Source organism: Puma concolor, chromosome D1 (genome assembly GCF_028749965.1).
Source record: "Puma concolor isolate L17-30 chromosome D1, mPumCon1.1.hap2, whole genome shotgun sequence".
Taxonomy (NCBI): Eukaryota; Metazoa; Chordata; class Mammalia; order Carnivora; family Felidae; genus Puma; species Puma concolor.
Window position 1 is genome coordinate 41,440,940 of NC_141676.1, and position 27,238 is coordinate 41,468,177.

The 27,238-nt window shown below is 39.7% G+C and overlaps 2 protein-coding genes, 1 long non-coding RNA gene and 2 pseudogenes across 4 annotated transcripts in view; 3 read left to right on the forward strand and 2 right to left on the reverse strand.

Moving 5' to 3' along the window:
• TSG101 (tumor susceptibility 101) overlaps window positions 1–18,288 on the forward strand; it is a 58,460-nt gene extending 40,172 nt beyond the window's left edge. Inside the window, exon 10 of the mRNA XM_086677837.1 lies at window positions 18,056–18,288. Coding sequence (XP_086533963.1) covers window positions 18,056–18,130 — 75 coding nt within the window. The 3' untranslated portion in view covers window positions 18,131–18,288. The remainder of the gene's footprint in view (window positions 1–18,055) is intronic.
• LOC112865631 (uncharacterized) lies at window positions 260–11,843 on the reverse strand. The gene is made up of 3 exons (XR_015240967.1): window positions 9,938–11,843; window positions 3,787–3,960; window positions 260–2,657 (listed from the first exon to the last, which is right to left on the reverse strand). It is a non-coding gene; the product is annotated as an uncharacterized LOC112865631 (long non-coding RNA).
• Window positions 4,422–6,890, forward strand: LOC147576610 (small ribosomal subunit protein eS12 pseudogene; annotated as a pseudogene).
• Window positions 18,289–18,871: 583 nt separating the features above from the next.
• Window positions 18,872–27,238, reverse strand: part of LOC112865086 (L-lactate dehydrogenase C chain) — a 41,673-nt gene continuing 33,306 nt past the window's right edge. For both annotated transcript variants that reach the window (XM_025928119.2, XM_086677838.1), the window contains exons 7-8: window positions 25,876–25,999; window positions 18,872–19,552 (exon numbers count right to left, since the gene is read on the reverse strand). In XM_025928119.2, the coding sequence (XP_025783904.1) occupies window positions 19,388–19,552; window positions 25,876–25,999 (289 nt within the window). In that variant the 3' untranslated portion in view covers window positions 18,872–19,387. The remainder of the gene's footprint in view (window positions 19,553–25,875; window positions 26,000–27,238) is intronic.
• Window positions 19,913–23,058, forward strand: LOC147576611 (WW domain-binding protein 2 pseudogene; annotated as a pseudogene).

Here is a 27,238-nt window from a genome sequence, read left to right on the forward strand (position 1 = left end):
CAAGCTGGGACCACCCAGTGGGCTGTTTCCTGCAGGAACAGAATTTCTAAATAGAATCTTCTCTATCAAAATGAGGTAGAAAATTCACAAGATTACAAAAAAAGGAACATTCTAATTTCAAGTGTTTTAAAATGTTTAGGAAGCTAGGCAGCCTACCCCATATTTCTCCCAAGAGAAGAATGCCCACCTTGGTCTCAGTCATCCCTCAAGGGTTTATACAGTTCAGATCTTTTGTAAAAACTATCAGAATAAAAGCGAGCAAGGTCAAATCAAGGTTTGATTTAATAATAGTTTAAAACTAGCATTTTTGTGTGTATGTTCATTTTTATATTGTAGAGGAAGTTGTAGCTTTTTTATAGGGTATAAATGAACATAGGTATCGGCCAGCCAGGACAAAAGAATCAGAACCTCTGTAAACACAGTAAACACACATCATCCATTCATTTTGGACCAAGTGGCAAACGCATGCTTGCGTGTGCCAGAACTGCAGTCATGTAGCAATTGCACAAACTATCCTCCAACCCCCAGCTGCTAAACAGAGAAGTCACTGTTTTCCCTTTTTCCACTTTTAGGAATTCAGGTTTATTCGAAAGTTTGATACATATCCTGTAACCACGGTCTCTTCTTCCATAACTTCAGAATGGCAGCCTTAAGTAACTTGAAAGCTCGAGCTCCTTCTGAATTTCCCAAAGAGTGTCTGCACTCTTTTTCAAACGAGACTCCTCTTCAGGGGTCACCTTTACCTTCATGAGATCTGTAATACCATTCTCTCCCAGGATACGAGGAACAACAAGGAATACTTCTTTTATTCCATAGAGGCTCTGAAAGTAAAGGCTTGAAAATTATTCCTTGATTTCTTCTAGTAAAGGTCTGTAGTATGAGAAACAGCAGAGAAACGGCCGGGTGAATGAGAATTTAACAGCTTTGTAGTATCAACTGTGGCAGAAAAATAGACCAGCGGGACAGAGAACAATCTCAAACGCGGTTAGACATGTTTACTGTTCAGATTCACCAGCCATCTTTCTACACAGGCCCCAGCCTCTTGCCATGTTTGCTGGGAATCACTCTCCTCTTCCTATCTCCATACCCCAAACCACTTCCTATCAGGGAATCACTTCAAAGTACCTATTACATTATTCCCAGTGATGTAATTCCATTTTGCTTTAGCCTGTCACATTCAGACTAGCAAAGGAGTCTTACCCAGGCCTCAACTTCCCCTTCCCCAGGAGACTAACTGCTAATGCTTTTGTGACTAGTGCTTCCTTCTTACGCCTCTTCATTGGACGTAATTGGAATTCTAGAGAGCAGTTCAAAATGGAGCAAGACCTACCCACAGTGTTTCCCAGTGTTACCAGTATAAACATACAAAAAGACACTTTTATGTACTTGAATCTAATAAATACTAGGACAGAAGTCTACAAAGATAAGTTCCTGTACCACCAGCATCCCCCTTTCTCTGCCTCTTCAGCAGCAACAAAGAATAGACTTTAATTGTCCCTTGGGGCACCTGGGTGGCTCAGTCGGTTAAGTGTCCGACTTTGGCTCGGATCACATTATCATGGTTTGTGAGTTCGAGCCTCGCATAGGGCTCTGTGCTGACAGCCCAGAGCCTGCTTTGGCTCTGTTTCCATCTGTCTCTGCCCCGTGCATGCATGCTCTCTCTCTCTCAAAAATAAATATTTTTAAAAAATTGTCCCTCAACAATGTTTTTATTCCTATTTTATATTAATGTTAAATAATTTTTCAACCATGCACATCCTACCTTATGGTGGAAACTGGATGCACTCTCCTAAGATTCTTCAAAATACTTTGTTAAATCAGCTACAGATAGGATATACTTCTTGGGAGTGTTGCCCTTTCTTTTTAATCATCTCGTAACTACTGTGGAGAAATAATTGTCATTTGAACATCCATTTTATAGCAGCTGGTATGACAATGCCACAAAACTGAAATATTCCCTTCAATAATTTCCCCTAGAAATATCTTATAGCACTTGGTTAAGATAAACAGTCATGAGGGTAAGTATACAGATACAATAATATGAAATCAATTTTACCACTAACAGTAAAGACTGTATAACAATTTAAAAGAATATATTGTCATTCAACAAGTCACTGCCTACTGTGTTTAGGGTTAGGCTCAGCAATGAGTAAGACAGGCTCAGTCCTGGACTACTTAAGAATTTATAATCTGGTGGGGCACCTGGGTGGGTGGCTCAGTCGGTTAAGTGTCCAACTTTAGCTCAGGTCGTGATCTCACGGCTTGTGGGTTCGAGCCCCACATCAGGCTCTGTGCCGACTGCACGGAGTCTGCTTGGGATTCTCATATTTTCTCTCTCAAACCCCCCTCCCTGCTCACACTTTCTCAAAAATGAGTAAAAATTAAAAATTTTTTAATCTGGTGAATATGATCACACAAAAATGAAAGAAGTGCTAATGAAAAGTATGGGAAATGTAACAATGTATACTTAAGCTAATCTCATCCCCCCGGCAGAATTCAGGCTCACATCTAGCTTCCAAAATACTGAAAATGCAAAACTAATGTCTTACCTGGCAACTACTACTTTCTGGACATTTTCCCGCTGCTCAGGATCTTTATCAATTCCTATATCTGAGTTCAGATCCTTCAGAAGGACCCCACTCCACTCCATACAGGAACTAAGAAAAAGACATCAAAAATCCTTTTATTACATGGTATTATATAACAATAGTTTTTTAAACCTTAGCAAACCTGTTACAACTGCTGAGTGTTTTTGTTTTTAATGTTTAGAGACAGAGTACAACTGGGGAGGAGCAGAGAGAGAGGGAGACAGAATCTGAAGCAAGCTCCAAGCTCTGAGCTGTCAGCACAAAGCCCAACACGGGGCTTGAACCCATGAACTGTGAGATCATGACCTGAGCTGAAGTTGGACACTTAACCGAGCCACCCAGGCGCCCTCCAAGTGGTTTTCAAATAGCAATGTTCAACAGAACTATCAAAAATTCAGAGTCTAAGTCCTGCCCCAAATCTACCAAACTAAAATCTCCAGGGATAGAGCCCGTAATTGTATCATCTCAGTGAAGATTCTCCAAACAAGAAAGTGACAATTTTAAACTTTCAACTAGAGATAAGCTTTAACTTTTATCACTTCAAGTCTTCCATAACCAAGTTTTATATTAATGGATTTCAAGGGCTTTTAGAAAAAACTAAACACTATCATCACAGCACCTCTCCTCTGTAATTTTCTGTTAATATTAAGAATTTGTGTTACTCGGATTACAGTACTGACCTTTCTAGAGTGTTCCAAGTTAAATATAAACTATATCATATTACTTCGTGCTGTATTAAGAAAGTCTTATAATCTTGGGGTGCCTTGGTGGCTCAGTTAAGCATCTGACTCAATTCCAGCTCGGGTCATGGTCTCACTGTTCAGGAGATCGAGCCCCATGTCAGGCTCTGTACGGAGAGCTCAGAGCCTGCTTGGGATTCTCTCCCCTCTCTTTGCCCCTCACCCACTCTCTCACGGGTATGTGCTTTCTCTCAAAATAAATAAACTTAAAAAAAAAAAAACTCTTTTAATCTTCCATACATAGGATTGTAATAATGTTCTGTTTTCAAATTTGTGAGTTTTTCTGGTAGATTAAATAAAATGTGCCTAAATACACTACTAAAAGGGTCTAGAGTGGAATCAAAGTGCTTTTTCCCCCACTCAGGAGCTATTTTACTTTATGATGAACTATCTCTATGATCAACATAGTATAAATATCTTTCAGAGAATGCACAGCTCAGTGGTGCTTTTAGGCTTACCACTCAAGTCTCCATGCTCTCCAAACACCAACCCACGACAGCTTTCAGAATGGATGCCAAGCCTCTGCCCAATCAAGATACAGAAATGGGCAGTGTCCAGATTACAGTCATTCCCAATAACACGGTTTTGGGGAAATGCACTCAACTTCCAAGCTACCTAAGTTAAGATACCCACTGAGAAGAAAAAGTTAATGTCAGAAAAGTTCTTATCTAAAATTATACATTTTTTAGCTTTATCTAAATCTGATGTTTTATCGGAGGGAAAAAACCATGGTTCTTTATTCCAACTCCCAACTATATCACAATTCCAACAGTAGCTACCCAATAGAAATATATTATGAAAAAGTATTTTGCTACTTTGCATAGTCCTTGTGCAGAAACATAGTAGGTTCACTCCATTAAAAAATTTTGAGAAACATGAGTAAGTGAATACTCTGATCAAATCTCTTACCGGTTTGATGCATACAGAGTCTTATTTATTTGAGAGCATGTGCAAGTGAGCAAGGGGCAGAGGAAGAGTTGATCATTATTTTTAAAAAACTAGAAATAAAAAGCTGTAATATAAAAACTACAGATGTATAGTTTTCTCCTCTTAGCTTCTACAAAAGACATAAGGTTATATATATATAATTATGCTGTCTTGTTGATTTGTAATATATAGACACAAAATAGCACAAAAGTCAGTGAGGGATTGATGCTATAATGGAGGAGAGTTTCTGTATTTTGTTGGAATTAAATGCAAAAATGTGAGGTAGATCATGGTATGTTAAACTGTATATTGTAACTCCAAGAGAAACCACTAAAAAAAAAAAAAATCAAAAACCATAGTTCAAAATGAATAAAGGATGGGGCGCCTGGGTGCTCAGTTACAACTCTCGATTTCAGCTCAGGTCATGATCTCCTGGTGATGAGATCGAGCCCCACATTGAACTGCACACTGGGTGTGAAGTCCGCTTAAGATTCTCTGCCCCTCCCCTGCACACTCTCGCACACACTCTCAAAAAAAAAAAAAAAAAAAAGGGAATTAAAATGGTACTTTAGAAAATACCACCTTAATGCAAACAAGTCAGTAAAGGAGGAACTAAGGAACAAAATAAAAGACATAAAGAAAGCAAATATAAAAATGGCCAAAATAAATCCAAAACATCAATAAAATATTCAATGTGAATAAATCTATTCAAAATGCAGCGTTTTTCAAACTGGGTAAAACAAGATCTAATTATATTGCTCCGTAGAAGGAACACACTGTAGATTTAAAGAGATAAGTAGCACCTGAAACAAATATAACACATTATTAACAAATTAACAAATAAAACATATAAACAAGTTGAAAGTAAAAGGATGGAAAATTACACACCATACCAATGGGAACCTAAGTAGTTCTATTTATACCGATTTTTTTAAGTTACTAGAAACAGATATTTTATAATAATAAAAAGATAAATTCATCACTAAGTTATAACAGTTATAAACACAGGCACCTAAAATACATGAAGCAAAATTGGCAAAACTGAAGGGAAAAGTAAAAAATTCAGTAATACAATTGAAAACTTCAACACCCCACTCTTGATTCTGGATAGAGCTATTCTGATAATCAGCAAGGATACAGAAGACCTGAACAACCAAATACTATCAACCAATTAGAACTAAGTGACGCAATATACATGCAGAATATACATTCTCAAGTGAACATGGAATCTTTTTCATGACAGACCATATGCTAGGCCACAAAATAAATCCCAACAAATTTAAGAGAGCTGAAATGCAAAGTATATTCTCATGCCAGCACAGAAATTAGAAGTAAACAACATATAAGGAAATCTGAAAAATTCACGAATATTTCAAAATTAAACACCACATGCCCCTAAGTAATGAGTGGTTCAAAACAAAACCTTAAAAAGGCTGTTCCCCCCACTGCCGAGTTGTACGGAGGCAGAGGCTCAGGTGTGCTTAAGGCTTGCCTCCACCTATGACCCACGGCCATGGCCCGGGAAGGCTCTGCTGCAGGAGGCATAGCAGGCACTGATTCCGTTTCACACGAGGCGCTGAGGACCGCCCTCAGCCACAATGGCCTAGCATGTGGAATTAATAATAAAGATGCTGAAGCCTTAGAAAAGCACTAAGCCCATCTCCGTGTGTTTCTCCAATGTGACGAGCCTATGTATGTCAAGTTGGTGGAGCTCCTTTGTGCTGAACACCAGATTAACCTAATTAAGGTTGACAATGATGCGAAACTAGGGTAATGAGTAGGCCTCTGTAAAACTGACAGTGGGAAAGCCCTGTAAAGAGACTGGTTGCTATTATGTGGTAGTTAAGGGCTATGGCACAGAATCTCAGGCCAAAGGTGTCATCAAGGAATACTTCAAATGCAAGAAAAGAAATAAAAAATTTAGCTCTTGCTCCTCAGAAAAGAAAAAAAAAATCTTAAGTTTAAAAGTACTTGAGACAAATGAAACAAAAAATATACCAAAATTTATGGGATGCAGTTTTTCATAGCTTAAAGGGACATCAATACCCATTAATCCACACTACAAAACAAAAAAGATTTCAAATCATTAACCTAACCTATCTTAAAAACCAAAAAGAAGAGCACGCTAAACCCAAAGGAGAGAGAAGGAAAAAAATAAGATTAGGATGGAAATAAAAATGAAACAAAATAGAAAGTCAATAGAGAAAATTAATGACATCAAAAATGGGTTCTTTGAAAAGATCGACAAAATTGAAAAACCTAGGCTAGCCAAGCTAGATTGACCAAGAACAAAAAAAAGAAGGAATCAAATTACTAAAATCAGGAATTAAAGAGGGAGCCATCGCTATTGACCTTAGAGAAATAAGATTGTTTGGAAGTACTATGAACAACTATAAGCCAACAAATTAGATCATTTACATAAATAGGTAAATTCCTACAAAGGCAAAAACTACTGAAACCTACTCAAATAGAAAATGTGAGATTAAATCAAATCAGTAATCTTCCCAAAAGCAAAGCCTCAGCCCAAGTGCCTTCACTAGGGAATTCTACTAAACATTCAAACAATACCAGTCCTTCACAAACTTCCAGAAAATGGAGGAAGGAACACTTCACTACTTATTCTATGAGGACACTATTACCCAAAGTTAGACGAAGACCCCTCTGGAAAAACATTTTCCCTCAAGAATATAAATGTGAACATCCTTAACAAAATATTACCAAACCAAATCCATCAGCAATAAAATGGATTATACATAATGACTAAGGGAGATTTATCCCAGAATTGGTTTAACATCCAAAACCCAACTGGTATAATACATTAATAGAATAAAGTAAAACCCCCCAAAAAAGGTGGTCTCAAGAGACACAAAAAAAGCATTTGATAAAACCCAACACCCATCGTGGTAAAAATCCTCAAGAAACTAAGAACAGAAGGGGACATCTCTAATACAACAAAGAGGATCTATGAAAAACATACAACTAACGTTACACTTAAATTGGGAAATAAGATAAGGATGCCCACTCTCACCACTTACACAATACTGTATTGGAGGTCCTAGCCAAGGCAATTATGAAAGAAAGAGAGAGGGAAAGAAAGAAAGAAAGAAAGAAAGAAAGAAAGAAAGAAAGAAAGAAAGAAAGAAAGAAAGAAAGAGAAAAATAGAAACGCCATTCTGATTACAAAGAGAAAACTATATTCACAGACAATACGGTCTTGTATATAGAAGATCTGAATCTAAGATCTAATAACCTAATCTAAAATCTAAAAAAGTAGAAGATTTGTACACCAAAAACTAGAAAACATTGCTGAAAGTAAAGAGAAGGTTTAAATAAATAAATGGGAAGGAAGACATCCTATGGACATCAACCAGACTTATTACTGTCATGATGGAAATGTTACCAAAATTAGTCTACAGATTCAACATACTCATTATCGAAATCTCTGCAGAGTTTTTTTGCAGAAATTGACAAGCTGGTTCTAAAATGTATGTGTAACTGAGATAGCACCTCACACCAGTCAGAGTGGCTAAAATGAACAACTCAGGAAACTACAGATACTGGTGAGGGTGTGGAGAAACAGGAACCCTCTTGCACTGTTGGTGGGAATGCAAACTGGTGCAGCCGCTCTGGAAAACAGTGTGGAGGTTCCTCAAAGAATTAAAAATAGAACTACCCTATGACCCAGCAATAGCACTGCTAGGAATTAATCCAAGGGATACAGGAGCACTGATGCATAGGGCCACTTGTACCCCAACGTTTATAGCAGCACTTTCAACAACAGCCAAATTATGGAAAGAGCCTAAATGTCCATCAACTGACGAACGGATAAAGAAATTGTGGTTTATATATACAATGGAATACTACTTGGCAATGAGAAAGAATGAAATCCTGCCATTTACAGCAATGTGGATGGTTCTGGAGGGTATTATACTGAGTGAAATAAGTCAGAGAAGGACAGATAATATGTTTTCACTCATATGTGGATTTTGAGAAACTTAACAAAGACCATGGTGGAAGGCAAAGGGGAAAAAAATAGTTACAGAGAGGGAGGGAGGCAAACCATAAGAGACTCTTAAATACAGAGAATGAACTAAGGGCTGATGGGGGTTGGGGAAGAGGGGAAAGTGGGTGGGTGATGGGCATTGAGGAGGGCACTTGTTGGGATGGACATTGAGGAGGGCACTTGTTGGGATGAGCACTGGGTGTTGTATGTAAGCGATGAATCACAGGAATCTACCCCCAAAACCAAGAGCACACTTTACACACTGTATGTTAGCCGATTTGACAATAAATTATAATAAAAAAATAAATAAAATTTATGTGGAAATGCAAAGGACTCCAGAGCCAAAACTATCTTAAAAATAACAAAGTTGGAGGAGTTAATACCTCCTTGATTTTAAAACTTATCACAAAGCTATAGTGACTGACACGTCTAAATACTAATATGGAGTGATCTTCATGATGTATTAAACTTAAAGAAGAGGATGGAGAAAAGTGTACAAAGAAACAAAAACTATAAACTAAACAATTTTTTTTTCAACGTTTATTCACCCTTGGGACAGAGAGAGACAGAGCATGAACGGGGGAGGGGCAGAGAGAGAGGGAGACACAGAATCGGAAACAGGCTCCAGGCTCCGAGCCATCAGCCCAGAGCCCGACGCGGGGCTCGAACTCACGGACCGCGAGATCGTGACCTGGCTGAAGTCGGACGCCTAACCGACTGCACCACCCAGGCGCCCCTAAACTAAACAATTTTTAATGGCTACTAATTTTAAAGTGGAGACTAAAGGGAAAAGGGGACAGAGATAGAAGCTAGACTTCCTGTAGTCATGGAAATATTTTATAAAATTATAAAACAAAATTTTAAAAGCATTTCCTCAGTATCAAAATTAAATGAATAAACTTAGGTACTCAGTTTTGGCCTACCCACAGACAAAAACTATTCCAAATGACTACTCCAAATGACAATAATTTTCCTAAATATCTCAGCCTAGATTTCTGAGCTCCAGATTCAGTTAGCTACCTATTTGATATTTCTTCTTGAATGTCTTTAGATATCTTAAATTTAACATGTCCCAATTGGAAGTCTTGATTTTTCTCCCCTAAACCCAACACCCTCTCCTACTTCCCTCATTGACTTCCACCCCCTTGAAAGCATGCCAACCCAGGTAAATGGAGCCACCATCCAATCAGTTGCTTGAGGAAAAAATCTAGAAGTCAGTTTTTATCCCTCCCTGTCCCTCACTACACACAATCCTGCACATTTTATCTCCAAAATATATCTTGAATTTGTCCACTTTATTCATGCACCAGTGAGGAGTTGTGCAATTTTGGAAAGTCAGGCAGTAAACTATAGTGTTACTTTCACTTTTGCACCCTCAATAATCTGGAAACAACTCAGATATGAAAGCCTTTAGAATGTAAACTTTAGAAGTCATTATGATTAAGCAAATTATATAATCATACATCCTAGTGTTTAAGGAAATCTTCATTATAGTACATATACATTGATTACAACTGTGCAAAATACATGTTACATTAGCAAAACCGGAAGAGATTCTGGTTATATCACTAGTTTCCAATTTAAATATATTTTTCTACCAAGTTACCAAGCCTAACCCCACCCCCCCACACACACACACAAAAATTCTTCACTGAACATTCAGTCAAAACAAAACTGACCTGGATTGGAAACAATAATCAGTTTGCAGCGGTGACTATATTGGGTAATACTGGGAATCATTCATTTAAACATGGACACATTTCGCTAGACTAAATCAAGGTGTGTTTCTCCTCCTTTTATCTAGCGTGCACCTGCTGTGATAATCACTACGTTGGAGTTTACATTGACAGGGTAATCTGGGGAAAGATTTGAATAGAAAATACATTATGGAAGAAAACATCTGACATGTCGGTACACATTTCCTGTTAGGGCTCAATCACCACACTGTGTTTACTGAAGACTGGGCTCCCTCGGATCTATAATGCCCACAACACTCTTGTAGTTTAGAGAAATGTCACTAAGTTTTACTAAACTTCAATGTTTCTTGTACATTTTTAAAAACCTAACATACCTCTTGTACTTCACAGAATAAGAGATAAAAATGTGTATGAGTCTGGTAAATGAGAATATTTACTTAGAGACGTGGTGTGAAAAGGCCAGGGAGATCTTGGTTCATGTATTTTTTTCAAATGATTATCTCATGGGTGCCAAGTAAATAAAATACAGTAGTCAAGAACTTAGGTTTTTGAGTCAAACAGAACTGGGTTCAAATCCTTACTCCATTTTATTCAACTTCAGTTCACCGGTGCACCATCTGTAAAACCTCACAGAGCTGTCCTAGGTATTAAATAATATGCATAAAGCGCTTAGCTCTGGCACAAAACAGACAATCAGTTCATGACAACTATCATGATAACCACTGTTACTGCTGCTCAGAGGGACTCAGGGGCTGTAGGAAACCTTGAAACTAAATGAAGTAAAACCTAATGAAATCTGAACAAGAGGCTATGAGTGTACAGAGTAGGGAGCAATCACCTTTATAAGAACTGAGGAAGTCTTCATAAAGGGAAATAAAGATCCAATTTTCATATTTATTCATGTAGTATTCAAATATTTATAGTATTTAACTATGATATTAACCTTTGCCAGAAACACTGTTTGGCATTTTCATGAAAGGGCTACCATGTTGAAGATCCACTGTCCCACCCATCAGTTTGCCTTCATCAACATCCACAAAGGCAAGCTCATCACTCAAGCCCTAAAAGAAATCAGTCAAAAGCAGGGAGGGAGTAAACTTTCTGATTAAGTGGAGAGTGAAAGAAAACTGTTATACTGGCCATCTGTGTATCTTATATTAGGCTCAAAGAAGACGCAGTATGTTCAACATCTCAGGATACAAAAGCCCCAACTAGAGGAGATACAAGTTACAAAGAAGAACGTTTCAGTTCACAATTAGGAAAAAACAGAAACCGTTTAATAAATAGAACAGTCTCTGAAGGTAGTGAACACCTCTTTAACTTAAGCTGAGGCTGTACAGTGATAAAGCAGTGATTCTGTAGAAGGAATTTCTCATCAAACTAGGAGCTCCTTGGGGTGCCTGGGTGGCTCAGTTGGTTAAGCGTCTGACTCTTCGTTTTGGCTCAGGTCATGACCTCATGGTTTTGTGGGTTCAAGCCCTGCATCGGGCATTGATGGTGCGGAGCCTGCTTGGGATTCATTCATTCTCTCTCTCTCTCTCTCTCTCTCTCTCTCTCTGCCCCTCCCCTGCTCATGCTGTTTCTGTCTCCCTCAAAATAAATAAATAAACATAAAAAAAATTTTTTTTTAATTAGGAGCTCTTTGAGAATAGGAAGTGTTTATTCATCTGCACTCTGGTGCTTAACCTACCTAGCACATAAGAGCTCAGTAATAGTTTTTAAAATAAATGGATTAAAATATAAGGCCCTTTCCAACTCTACAAGTTTATAGTTCTATAATCAGGTAATATTACCTGCAAAAACCAATCAGTACTATATATTTCTAGCATGCTACTTTATATGTCAGAAAGAAGGGAATATAACATATTTGTATTTGCAAAAGAAACACTTGAAGATACACAAGAAACTAATTTAAATGGATGCCTGTAACAGACATAGAGGGAGAGGGTTAATGAAAACATGCTTCTCCATGTATATGTTTATATTAGCTTTATTTTTTAACCTTGTGAGTGTGTTACCTCTTGAAAAATGTTTTAAATAACTACATATTCTTTTATCTTTATACTAAAATTTTCACTGAAAAATAAAATGTGTGAGGTGCCTGGGTGGCTCAGTCGGTTAAGTGTCCAACTTCGGTTCAGGTCATGATCTTACAGTTTGTGAGTTCAAGCCCTGTGTCGGGCTCTGTGCTGACAGCTCGGAGCCTGGAGCCTGCTTTGGATTCTGTGTCTCCCTCTCTCTTCCCCCTCCCCTGCTCATACGCTCGCTCTCTCTCTCTCTCTCTCAAAAATAAATAAAAATTAAAAAAGAATTTTTAAATGACTGTGCTGGGGCGCCTGGGTGGCGCAGTCGGTTAAGCGTCCGACTTCAACCAGGTCACGATCTCACGGTCCGTGAGTTCGAGCCCCGCGTCGGGCTCTGGGCTGATGGCTCAGAGCCTGGAGCCTGTTTCCGATTCTGTGTCTCCCTCTCTCTCTGCCCCTCGCCCGTTCATGCTCTGTCTCTCTCTGTCCCAAAAATAAATAAACGTTGAAAAAAAATTTTTTTTAAAAATGACTGTGCTAGTACTGAGAAGTAAATGATCAAACATCTACAACTTATTGTCGGATATTTTACTTTATTCTAAATAACGGAAATCCAAAGCCAAGCACTTTAAATTTTAAACATCATAAGTGATTAGCCTAGAAGTCTAAACTCTATCACGAGGAAAATATTGTTGCTTAATGAGATGCCAATGCTTTCTGGATACTTTGAACTATTCAAAGTGATTGGAATTGTATGTAGCAGAATTATACAGTATTGATAAAATTATCTTTGAAAAGCTAGCTTCTAAAATGTACTATACGTCCAGTACCAAAGAACATGCCCAGCATCTTGATTTACATAATCCATCTCCAATAACAGGAACCAGAGATCCTTAGAAAAAAGGCTGCTTTGGGCCTGGAGCAGAAAATATACAAGATGAAGAAAGTGCCAGAAAGTAAGGAAGTACTTAAAACAAAACAATGAGATATGTCAAAGGAGCACAGTAGCTAACTGAACGAGCTTCCAGTGGCCAAAGCTGAACAATTTGAGAAACAACATCCATGAAGACATATTGGATTATAACCCAAAACATAAAATAAAATCCAGGAATCCATACTAATATCTACAAATGAATTAATAGAGTGGAAGAAACAAATCTCCCATGTGAAATTCCAAATAATTTATAGAGATACTCCACCCTCAGAGGGAGCATAACTCCCACTCTTTAAGTGTGGGCTGAATACAGAGACTTCCTTCCAAAGAGCATAGTGTGGAAAGGGGGAAAAGAGGGTCACTAACACTACCTCAGCTAGGTGACTGAGGTCAACATCAACCACGATAAATCACATTGGCAGTAGGTACCCTGGATATGACATAATGAAAATCGCACTTCGCCTCTGTGTTTTCCCCTCTAAAATCCATAACCCCAGTCTAACCATGAAAAAACAAACAAACAAACAAAAAAAAAAACACAAGACAAATTTCAATAGAGGGTCATTCTACAAAATACATGACCGGTAATCCTTAAAACTGCCAGCCATCAAAAACAAAGTCTAAGAAACTGTCATAGTCGAAGGGAGCCTAAGGAGACATGATGACTAAATGTAATGTATCCTGGATGGGATCCTAGAACAGAAAATAGGACAGTAGATATAAACTAAGGAAATCTGGGTAATGCATGGCCTTTAGTTAACGACAATGATTATACATTTACAAAAGCATTTATACATTTGTAACATACTAAAGTATGATGTTAATAACTGGGTGTGAGATAAAGATAGAACTCTGTACTATCTTTCAACCTTTCTGTAACTCGAAAACTATTCTTTAAAAAATAAAGTCTAAAAACAAAGTCTATTAAAAAATATTTTAACTCAGTCTCTCTGGACATTTTCCATATTTATAAAAATGAAAGTGGGTAAAATATCCACTCTCTGCACGCGTTATCCGGTGCTTTCTCCCTTTTAACATGCAATTGACTTCTATTCTTTCATTCAACTACTAAGTGTCTATTACACTAGACGTTGTTCTAGCTAGACTTGGGATACAAGAATAAATGAAATAAAGATGCCTGCCCTTGTGAATATCACATTATAGTAGTGAAAGCTTATGTATTATGGTATAATTCAGTGATTTTCAAAAACATTGCTGTTTCCCTACTAGGTTTATACAGTAAATTTCTGCCAATAGAGTACTAAACAATTCCTACTGAGAACTCCTTCCTTATAAGCAAGAAGCTTTTAAGATATCACCACCTCCTTGGATGAAAGAAGTTGCAGAATCTAGGGCCAAAAGAGGGACAGATGAACGGGGGCCTTAAGCTGGGACTTTGTAGGGGACTGTGCACTACACCCTCTCAGATCTACAAATGCTGTAATTGTCACACCACACAATTCAAGCTCTGAGAGCTCGTGCCTATCATCTTGTTTTTTTAGGGCTAGAGCCCAAATCCTCTCAGAAAGGCCCTTCAAAGTAGAGGTAATAAATAAATCTTTTACTTCAACGTTTTCTGTACACTTATGATCTGTATACTTATCTATTCATGCAACTTGAGATAGTCTGTGCTCTTTTTTCTCCCTTACAAAATAGATCTAATAATTACTTTCAGGGTTTTATTAGACAACATATATAAAGCACTTTTTCATTATTATTGACATTGACAACAAATGTATTGGCTTTCACGTATGCACACTCTTCATTAGCAACAGTGCACCGCTGACAAAGGCATTATAGTTGACAGACAAAATGAACCACTGGGAATTCATCTGATTGCTAGCAGCAGTAGTTAACAGCAGCTGATGTTCTTAGTGCCTTACAGATACTTCTGTCATCTAGCTCAAACCCAGGGCCAGGACTAAAGGCTATAGAAAAGTAGCTTAGGAAATTTTACAGATATCCCACTAATAAAACCAAAGCAGAGCTCCAAGAGTTTATTATGACTTACTAAAACATTATGGGTTCAGATCAGGGTAATATTCTTAGGAGTGAGAATCTTTCTAGTCCTGTGTCTAGCCATTTAACTGGAAGCTAAGTTTATCTGCTACATCAATGCTAAGAACTAAACGCTAAAACTAACCTAACATGGATAAGGTAGAAGGGAAATAAAGACAGACGAGGAAACCGGAGAGAGATTTTTAAAGGAAAAAGACTATTATGTTTTGTGGTAGTAGGACACCTACCACAACTGACAGGTTGTGCACTTTTTTCTGCCACCTATTTCTTCATTGCACGTGTATGAGCTGTTTCCTACAAAGTACCCCAAGCAAAGGGATACTTCATACTGTCATCACATGGGGGAAAGAGTAATATCAACATTCTAACACATATGATACCATCATAAATACTAGAAAAACCAGGGGCGCCTGGGTGGCTCAGCTGGTTAAGCATGGGACTCTTGATTTCCACTCAGGTCATAATCTCACAGTGGTGAGCTTGAGCCCCACGTCACCGGGCTTCTTTCATGCTGAGCATGGAGCCTGCTTTAGATTCTCTCTCTCCCTCTCCCTCTGCTTTTCCCCTGCTTGCACTCTCTCTCAAAAAACAAAACAAAAACAAGCAAACAAAAACCCCAAACCTAGAGAAAGCAGCCCCCTCTGGGTAGAACAATTAGAAAAGCCCACCTGTGCCTCTGGGCTAAGCCTGCAGGGACTGAATAAGGCCTCTACTCACCCCATTTTTAACTGAATACAACCTGCCTAACCATATGCAGTAGCCTTACATCCAAAGAAAGGAAACTTGGTTAACCCTATGGCACAGAACAGAGAACTTACTTTTAGTAAGATGCTGATTATACAGGCTGTTCCAAGCGATCCAGTTCCTATAATGGAGATCTTATTGTGATGAATGGCCTCCTCTGAAGTGAAATTCTTAAGAAGTTCACCTTGATAGTCGCCATCTTGGAAACCTAACAGAGTGAGGAAAAACTGCAAAGCCACTTCCAAATTTGGTCTGCAGTGAGAGTGGGCATATAGAAAACTCCCGGGTCCCCTGGGGGAAGGAGGTGCTGCAGACCCAACAGGGAATGACAAAACTGACTAGCAAAGAAGCTGGGTAGTTTCTAGCCAGCCGCCCAGCATCCAGAGGTAAACCAAGGGAAGGAAGAGGAGGGTGGAACAGTTAAGAGGGATTAAGAATTAGTGAAGGCAAAGGGGCGGCTTCACCAAAAGTGACACGACAGTCAGGACAGCTCTTCCTCCCCTCACCACCCCAGTTTTCCCCCTCGCCCAGCTCTTGGCTCCAGAACCCAGCCCAGACTCCGTAAGTCCAGGGCCGAAGACTGCCAAGCACGCAGTAATTCCGGCCACATTCACGCAGGTGAGAGGGCCAGCCACCTCTGACAGGGATGTGTGCAGGCTGCAAGGGACACAGAGCCATCCTCAGGCAAAAGAAATTCACTCCCGCGGCGACCACGCTGCAGCTCATCTACAGAACTCCCACAGCCCAGCTCATGGCCTCCCCCTCAAGAGGCAGATGAAGAGAATGGAGGAAAACCGCAGAAAAGCTGGTTGAGGCCTCAAGAAGGAAAACCATTGGCTAGTGAGGCTGCGCAAGGCCGCGGGCCTCGTTTTGGTCATAGCACACCTGGCGCAGAAGCGAGGCCAGAATGAGGGTTCTGGTGCATCATGCCTGGCCTGTGCCCGGCCTGCGCCTGCAGCTTGTCACCTGCACCAGTGGAGGGCTGCCATTTTTGTAGTTGGCGGGTTTCAGGGAGGCTCCTTGGGCTCCTGGGCTCAAAGAGCACGAGGTGCAAAAGATAACAATGAATTAGACAGCCTCCAGCTATCAAATGGGGTACCACTTGCCCAAAACCCATCCACTGGAAAGCCCAAGTAAATGTATTTCTAACCAAACCTTGTCTGGATGTATCCAATAGGACTTTTTGACTCTCCGTTGCTAACTTTTTCCCAGAGATGCAGAAGAAAGGGACCTCAGTGCTACTTTTAACCACCCACAAAGCGAATAAGTAAAAATTTAAAAACCTGCTATGCAAAGGGGCTTTTTAAATAAAATATGAAACCCTAAGAACTTGATCAGTGCAGGGCTACTTGATAACAATTTTCACAGGTGTATGGGAAAGCTCAACTCATTTATGGGGTAGTTAAATGCAGAACCCAAAATTCCCCTCTCATCCTTTAGTCTGGGATACACCAAGGCTTCTGTTCTCTTGTCCCACCACGTTCTACCTAATTAAGTGTTTCCTAACTCATTTGTGAATCGTAATACATAATACACATCTGACAAATTCTTTTCTAAGAAGTAGAGCAGCTGTTTCTCAAACTTTTTTTCATTCTCTCTCCCTCAAGGGCCTTTTTAGACATTTTCCCCCAATCGTTCAGCTCCACTCACCCCACCATGAAATTAAATATTAAAGAATAAGAGGTGCCTGGGTGGCTCAGTCGGTTAAGGCTCCCACTTCGGCTCAGGCCATGATCTCACGGTTCTTGAGTTAGAGGCCCCGTGTCAAGCTCTGTGCTGACAGCTCAGAGCCTGGAGCCTGCTTTGGATTCTGTGTCTCCTTCTCCCTCTGCCTCGCCCCCCTCACCCCCCCCCCCCCACCTGCTTGCACTCGTGCTCTCTCTGAAAAATAAACTTAAAACTTTTTTTTAATAAATATTAAAGAATAAGAGGGGCACCTGGCAGGCTCAGTCAGTCGGTGGAGACTGCAACTCTTGATCTTGGGATTGTGAGTTTGAGCCCCAGGTTGGGTGTAGAGATTACTTAAAAATAAAATCTAAAAGTAATAATAATAAGATGTTGTCTGCTAGGGTTGAACTTTAGGGTTTAGAAACCCTTGTAATATCTGTTTTTTCCACCAACCCCATAACCAATTTAACCCTCTTGGGGTGATATTGCCCCCTGTTGAGAATACACGATGTAGAGCAGTTTTACTTCCTACAGTATTCCCACTGAAACTATATTTTGCAGGCTTTGAATACCTGCAAGCATTTACTAAAATGAAGTTTTAATTTGGTGTACAAAGAACAGCTTTTTAAAAAAAAGGAAAAATCCACAGAAGACCCCTCTATCCCTGCTATCCTAACTAACCTCTCTGATGATCCTGTTTGTGCATTCAAGGGAAGAATTGAAAACAAGGAAAAAGAACAAAATATTGGGAAACTAATCATGTTCAGCAGTAGAGGACCGGAATGAAAACTATTCAAACAGCAAGAATAAGAGTATGAACTGTGACTCTCTGTCCAGTGTGAGCACCTCCACGAGAGCACACGCTATAAGTCCTTAGGGCCTGCATATGTCTTCTCATTTTTTGCCCTGGTCCCGTCCTAGTCTATAAATTACTTTGGTCCTGATTTCTTTGTTTTTGTTCAGTTGTGTATTTCTTATAGCTACCTTAAATTGTGAAATCAAGGAAATATTTCATGTATGTGTGTGTGGCATATGCATATATATATTAGAAATACATGCACTCATATACATATACATCAATAATCAATTAGTTGATGGGGCACCTGGGTGGCTCAGTCGGTTGAGCATCCGACTTTGGCTCAGGTCACGATCTCGCAGTCCGTGAGTTCGAGCCCCACGTCGGGCTCTGGGCTGATGGCTCAGAGCCTGGAGCCTACTTCCGATTCTGCGTCTCCCTCTCTCTCTGCCCCTCCCCCATTCATGCTCTGTCTCTCTCTGTCTCAAAAATAAATAAATGTTTAAAAAAAATTAAAAAAAATAATAATAATCAATTAGTTGAGGTGCCCTAAATACTGTGAGATACTTGAGGGCATAAATCATGTCATATTGACCTCATGACCATAATACAAACAAGCGTACCAGAAGTTTGCTCCACAAATGACTTAGAGAATGGTCTAAGCTCCCTGTGTGGTATTTCAACAGAGACACCAAATCAGCTATTTGAGTTCATATGAATTGGAATAATACTTACAGGTTTGAAAACATTTAATTTTGATTATGCCATTGAAGTTTTATTTCTGTTTCTTTCTGTTATACATGGACTTTAACGTACCCGGTGCAGATCACACATAGACACACAAAGCTAATGAAGCAATATAAACTGAATATGCCTGTGCCCTAATGGAAGAATGAAATTTCAATGCTAGAAAAAGTGCTGGTTGTTTTATGGGAAGAATCATAAGTTTTATATTATAAAGGATTATTATACATACTCTACCAAACTTGAAGTCAACTCATATATAGCATACTTCAGAAGTATTACTTGCATATGTATAGGTTATCATTAGAACAGAGTTGTAAGAGATTCATAAAGAGGGGAAATATTTTTACCATTTCCTTTTTCTAGCCTTGAGGGACTGAAGTTATGTCATGGGTTTCCAATGTTTTTTTTAAATTTTTTACAAATCAAATGACAATACTTTCAAAATAGAAAATATACAGTCTGATATCTTCTTCTATAAAACAGTGGAACATTAAGAGGCTTTAAAATACCAGCTCTTTTTGGATATTCCAAAGTATGTCTGCACTCTTCTTAAAAAGGGCCTCCTCCTCAGAATTCAAGTTAACTTTCACAATATCTGAGACACCATTTTGTCCCAAGACACAAGGGATACTGAGAAAGATTTCTTCTTTTAATCCATATAAGCCCTAAAAGGCAAAATTAGATTATTGTTCAGTAACCTGATATGGAAAAACAGCTAATGCAAAAGTGCTTCAGAATAAGAGGATACCAGAGCTCAACTAGAATCAGGGGGTGGTAGAGTAATTATCAACAATCAAATCCTAGGGGGGTCTGGGTGGCTCAGTCTGTAAAATGTCTGACTTTGGCTCAGGTCATGATATCGTGGTTTATGAGTTCAAGTCCCACATCGGGCTCTGTGCTGACAGCTCAGAGCCTGGAGCCTGCTTTGGATTCTGCATCACCCTCTCTCTCTCTCTGCCCCTCCCTTGCTCATGCTCCGTCTCTGTCTCTCTCTCTCTCTCAAAAATAAATAAACGTTAAAAAAAAAACTTAAAAAAAAACCAATACCAATCTTAATGTCCTATGACTCTGTGGAGTTTGTGTTCAATGAAATAAAGAGCCTACCAGAGGCCTTCAAAGGGACCAAGAAAGGCAACATCTACTTCACCCCCTACCAGGTCCATCTTTCTGTCCAAAGGAAAGATACCATCTGGTCCTTCATGATGCCATTTTATCTACTAAGGACTGCAAAATCAAGCAGCCTGTGTTTGGTATAAACTACATCAAGAAAACAGTGAAGGTTGAAGGAGGAACTGGCTGGGAAGACCACTTTGTGTAAGTTGACCTTTACACCAACAGGCACCATTGAGTTGGACAATAGATGTTACAGGTGACATCTCAATCTTCTAAAGGTGAAGCCTCCAATGGAGCCTACAGATACTCTCATATGCCCAGCAGGGCCTTTGTCTTTCCCCTGCCAATTACAAACAGAATATGCCCTTACCCTCCTGGCTACTTCTATCCATCACCCCCATCTGACTTCTATCCAGAACCTCCCATGATGAACATGGAATAGTTGCAACCATGGCGACCACCCTATTCTGGGCTTATGGAACCTCCAGCCAGCAGCCCTGATGTTCCCTCTACTCCTGTAGCTTAAGCCAAGGCCACAGAAGCAGCTGCCAGAGCCAGTTACAACCTGGACAACAAGCACAATGCCTACATGCCCACAAACCAGTTTCTGCCACCTTCCTACTACCCCATGGAAGATAAGACCCAGTAGACACCTCCCTGCCTTCCATCCCTCCTTGCTCTTTCCCATCTATCCCTTGGGGTTGACTTTAGGGTTGGAAGAGGCAATGGGAAGGTCTTGTTCTTCCTCCTGCCTTCCTTATAATTAAACATTACCAGGAACTAGCATGGAGGGAAGGAAGAGGCCCCTTGACTATGAAGTCGTGTTTCCCAGCTTCCCACAACAGCCCAGAGTCCACAGGTGCTACTCAGCCAAGCTTCCCTCTCACCATCTTTGGGGATTTCCTCAGGATCTCAGGGTGTGCCCCTTGTTCCTATCTCATTCTAGTCTCCCACAGAGGGCCTCTGGTCACCTCTTCCACCACAGCCCAGCTCCCTCATTTGGGTAGGCATTTTATACTCAACCTCACAAGCTCCATCACATCAGCCACATGTCTTCTTCTGGGGGCCCCAGCCAGGCTATACTCACATTTCCTCCACTCTGGTCTGTCCCTATCCATGGAAGGCCACAGTCCCACCAGACTGTCAGCCCACATTCCATTCCCAGCCAGGGGTCAGCTTCAGTTACATTCACCTTCCCTTCCTTTTCCTGTCCTTTGTCATTCTGTTGCCACCTCTGTGCAACTTTTGGAGCTTTAACATGAGTTGCTAGGGATTGGGTGGAATCAGAAACAAGGCCACTGTAGCTGAGGAAGAAGCCCCTCTGTTCCCTATTGGTGTTTTGGGAATTTGTTTCCCTCTACTTTCTCTGTTTCTCTTTCGTCTAGAAGGGGCTTCTAGGACTAAAATTGAAGAATGTATGTGCATCCCATCATGACACTTGGGGCTGTTGAGTGGGCTGGAAATAAGGCGCTTGGCCCCTGGGGCCTGGCCTTGTCTGGTCCTGTGTGATGACCATGACCTGCTACCCAGGCCCCTCTTCTCTTTAAGCTTCATGCCTGGTTGGCAATATGACCCTTGAATACACTAAAATTGGCTCTCATTTGCTCCTGGATTGGCCATGAAATGAGGAAATGGCTACTTAAGAAAATTCCCTGTTTATTTGAAAAAAAAAAAAAAAAACCCAGTCAACATATTAATATGAAATAAACTGTACCCTTATTTGTTGAAAATGTGAAGTAATAAAACTGAAGTAGCTGGGGTAAAAAAAAAAAAAAAAAGAGTATATGAATGATTATGCTCTTAATGTCAAATGTTTATTTTCCTATAAAATATAACTTATCCATTGATTTGCTCAGTAAAAATTATGAAATTTCCATATTACTCAATCTCACTCTCTTCTCAGAGCATCTGACACCTCCTTGACTCCTCCTCAGGAGCAACCTCAGGGTAATTAATTGCTTATTCTCCCGCAGCCCCTGTGTATCCTCAAAAGAGGAGGGGTGTGTATCCATTGTGTACTCATTGTCTCTTTCAAAAACAGTAATCCCCTACTCTCTTAACATTTCCCCTATTTTTTTGAGGCTCATCTTATTCAACTCTTCTTCCTTAACGATCACCTTCTAACCTCTTGGCCACTCTGTCTCATTCATAAAAGACTGACACCTGGCTCACAATCTTCTCTGTCCCAGTTTCTGTGATTACTCTTGGTGACTTCATTGTTCATGTGGGTAAACTAACCATAAACAATTCCCTTTCCAGTTTCTTGACTTCTTTATGTCACAGAACCTTCTCTTCCCACCCCAAGTATCCTACTGTGGACATTGTTACGGGTTCCTCCATATCCAACTTAGATCCCATGATTCATTCTGTGACCCTTTCACCATATACTAAGACCCTCTGCTTATTTTAATTTTTATTTTATAAATAGTTCTTAAATTCCTTATTATTCATTTTCTTTTTATAATGTATTCATTTGTATGTAGATCATATTGGAGGGCAAAGGTCTTGAATTTGTCTGTGACCCTTTAGCAGAAAGTCAAACCTATTTTTAACATGTATATAAGCCAAAAGCTACACCTCCACCCTTCCCTTCCTCTTTCTCTCCTCACCCCCTCTTTCACACTCCACAAGTAAAACCCATGCCCACATGAATTCAGCTATGCTCTCTCTCCATTCCTGTGCTCAGATCCCTGGAGAAAACTACACAATAAAGTTGATCTTTAACTCACATTACAAATTAATGCACACCAACCTCAAATAAGCATCCACCTAACAGTAATTCTGCTTTTTTTTTTTTTTTTTTTTTGGTCAACTTCTATCTACAAAGACGACTTCAAATCTTCTCAAACATCTGACTTTTCTATACATCCCCTGATTCTCAGCAGATGATTTTGTCTCCTTTCACTAAAAAGACAGAAGTCATCAGATGCATCCAATGCCAAACTTACAAATCTACAGGATTCGCTGCCTATCCTCTCTTTATTACCTCCTGTTACAATAGCTGTCTCTCCTCCTGTCTAGGACTAATACCTTCACCTATGGTCTGGATCCCACTGCCTCTGCTTATTACTTCTATCTTCAATATCTTCTTTACTATCAGAATTTTATCTTTGAAAAAAGAAATGAAAAAAAGGCAGGTGCCTGGGTGGCTCAGTTGGTTGAGTGTCTGACTCCTGATTTCAGCTCAGGTCATGGTCCCAGGGATGTGGGATTGAGCCCCTCACTGGGCTCCACACTGAGTGTGGAGCCTGCTTAAGATTCTCTCTCTCTCCCCCTCTGACCCTCTCCCCCACTCACATGCTCTCTCTCTCTCTCTCTCTCTGTCTCTCTAAAGTAAAAAAAAAAATTTTTTTAAACAAAAAACGCAAACTTGCCTGGCCTTGATTTTCCTCTTCAATTATTACTCTCTTTCCTTACCTTCACAGACAAATACCTCAAAAAAGCTGTTTATACTTGTCTTAATTTCCACAGAGGTTCTCAAGGGACCCTTCCAAGGGACATTTGGCACTATATGGAGACATTTTTGATTGTCAAAAATGGGGAAAGAGGGTATGCTACTGGCATCTAATAAGTATAGGCTGGAATGCTGCTAACATCTCACAATGCACAGGACAGCCCTCCAACAATGAAGAATTATCCAGCCCAAAGTCTATAGTGCCAAGGCTAAGAAAACCCTAGTGTGCTCCAATCAGACTTTCATTCCTATGACTTCATTAAACAGTTCCTGCTAAGGTTATCCATGACCTCTGTCACTTTATCCCCCTGTCATTTTTTTTAAGTTTATTTATTTATTTTGAGAGAGAGAGAGAGAGAGAGACAGTATGAGTGGGAGAAGGGCAATGAGAGAGGGAGGGAGGGAGGGAGGGAGAGAAGAGAGAGAGAGAGAGAGAGAGAGAGAGAGAGAGAGAGAGAGAGAGATTCCCAAGCAGGCTTTGTGCTGCCAGCACAGAGCCCGGTGTGAGGCTCGAACCCATGAAGCTACAAGATCATGACCTAAGCTGAAACCAAGAGTTGGACACTTAACCAACTAAGCCACCCTATCCTCCTGGCATTTTTAATCCTCATTTATATGACTTCACAACATCAATCAACAATAGAAAACCAATTCTTTCATCTTTAAAACATCCTCCTGTCTCTTGGTTACCATGATTCCATGTTCTCTTGGTTTTTCTTTTAATTCTCTGGTCACCACTTCTTTTAATTTTTTTTTTCCCAACTTTTTTTAAATTTATATTTGGGACAGAGAGAGACAGAGCATGAACGGGGGAGGGGCAGAGAGAGAGGGAGACACAGAATCGGAAACAGGCTCCAGGCTCCGAGCCATCAGCCCAGAGCCCGACGTGGGGCTCGAACTCACAGACCGCGAGATCGTGCTCTGGTCACCACTTCTTTTTGACTTTGTGGACTCACACTATATAAACTCAACTTTTTAAAAATATTTATTTTTGAGAGACAGAGAGAGACAGAGCATGAGCAGGGGAGGAGCAGAGAGAGGGAGACACAGAATCTCAAGTAGGCTCCAGGCTCTGAGCTGTCAGCACAGAGCCCAACGCAAGGCTTGAACCCACGAACTGCGAGATCGTGACCTGAGAAGTCTAATGCCTAACTGACTGAGCCACCCAGGTGCCCCTAAACTCAACTTTTAACACTGGAATTCCTCAAGACTCAATCTCAATCTGTCTTCTCACTTTATTATGCTCTCCTTAGGCAAGTTCATTAACATTCCTGGCTTCAGTTACTATGTGTAAGGCATATCTGTTGTCTGTACCTGTCCAGCTTCTCTTCCTTTGTTGTTGTTGTTGTTGTTGTTGACAGAACCTCTCTTTCCCCTTCAGGAACCGTCTCTCTCCAAACTGACTCACATTTAGAACTCCAACCCAAAGCTCTTCTACAAGTTCCAGAAGCTTGTACCCAACTGCCTATTTCCTCTTGGATATTGCAAAACACCTGAAAATGAACTTGTCCATAACTGCAAACATGAACTTTAAACGTGGCTCTCCTTGAGTATTCCCTTCCTTAGTGGCTACCACTATCTATATATAAAGGTGGAAAACAGAAACCCACAAATGGCCTTTCTTTTCCTTATTTCTCACTTCATTCCACTACCAAGTCTTATGAATGTCACCTCCTAAATACAGTATCTACAAATTTATCCCCTTCTCTTCGCCTCGACTACTATCATTTCTATTCTGAGCTACCGCACATCCTCTTGACAAGTTTCCCCATGTTTACTCTTGTCCTTTTCAAATCTGTTCCCTCCACCACAGCCATAGAAATCTTTTTAACATGAAAACTTGAAAAGAAATAAATTCTTTTAGTGGTTTTCCATAGCTCTACAGTAAGGACTCAAATCCTTTCACAAGGCTTTCAGTGGACTAACCCTGCTTATTTCTCCAGCCTAACCATGCACTTCCCTTTGCTGTCTGCATTTCAACAACTGACCTTTTTTTCAGAACTTCAAGTACCCTCTACTTACATCTACCTCAGTTCCTCTGTACATGTATTGCCTCTGTTTTGACTACTAGTTCAGCCTTCCAAATTAACTCCTACTCAATCAGAATAGGTCACATTTACTTCCTTAGGAAGGCTTCCCTTAACATCACCCATGCCACCACCCAGGGTAGCTAAATTCTCTTCTTGTACACTCTTAAGTACTTGGTAATTTTTCATCATAGAATTTATCATAATTTGTTAATATATATTTCCTTTTATAATTGTTTTATTAAGTCCATTTCTTTCATTAAACTCTATGAGATTAGGGCTTCTCTTTTGTTTGTTCACTATATCCTCAACATCTTGCGCAATGCCTGGCACATAGTAGGTACTCAAAAATGTTAAAGAAAAGATGATAAATGAAGATTCGACTTAAGCCTACCTTAACCATAGTAGAAACTGGATGCACTCTCCTCAGATTTTTCAAAATTGATCCTACCAGATCTGTCACAGATAGTCCAATAGCCCAAGAGGTATACCCTTTCAGCTTGATAATCTGATAGCCACTACAGTTGTAGAAAGTAAAAAAAATCAAATTTATGGGATGTCAACTTAGAGAACACATATTATTTTTCAGGCATCCATTTTGAAGCAACCTACATGTCAGTGCCACTCTCAGAGATTTCTTCCAAAATTATTTACCAATAGCCAATAGAAATTTCTATACTAGTCTCATAAACATTATTTGCTTTAAATAATAATTTATACACCCTTCTCTTATCATAAAGGCAGAATACTAGGACATATGTGCGACTAAAGATGAAACTATTTTTATATATTTTTTATTGTTGTTTAAATCCAAACACAGAATCTGATCATCTTGAAAGTTAACATATACATCTTGCTGACCACTTAAAATTATTACTAGGGTGCCAATGTAACTTTATATAATTGTAAGCCAGGTGTACATATTTTTCATAAGAATACATCATTAAATCAACAATATATGGAAATATGGGGAAATGTTCATGACACATTTTCAAAGGAAAATAGCAAAGTCCTAAACATTATGCAATTTCTTATCTCAGTCTTGTTAAAAACATAACACGGTTTATAAGAACTTTAGAACTGCATCAGTCCACAAAGTTATTAACAGTGATTATTTTTAAGTGGTATTACAGGTGATATCATCTTCTCTACACTTCTCTGAATTTTCTTATTTTCTACAATGAATATGTATCATATCCTTGCACTGCCACCAACAGATTTGGATTGACAGTCAAAGTCAAAGAACAAAGAGGTTTCAACTTAGCACTGAGTTTATTTAGTTCTCAGAAAAGGATCCAGGACAGGAAACAGAATGTTCAACATCATTATTCATATCAGCGGGTCTTACATCCATGGAAGCACTGTTGCAAGGCCCCAGGACTGCACACAATACACTTGGTAGCAAAAGATAAGACTGATCCCCTCAACACAGAAAAGCTGGGACTGGACTGGACTTACTGTGGTATTGTAATTTGACTATCAATCCAAAACCAGGGCACAATGAGGGGGCATGAGGATTGCTGTCAAATTTAGGACTAACTTCCAGACTCTCAATTCAATATGACCAAGACTCTGTGGGGTAAGTAAAAAGGAAGGGAGGGAGGCTCTGCCTAGTGATTGATTGATTGATTGATTGATGAAATATGAGTTGAAGAAAGCTCTGCAGTAAATAAATGGGGAAAGATCTTACCAGTGGAATCTGGATGACAGATTTATTTTTTCAAGAATCAACAAAATGGATTGACAAAGAGAAAGGG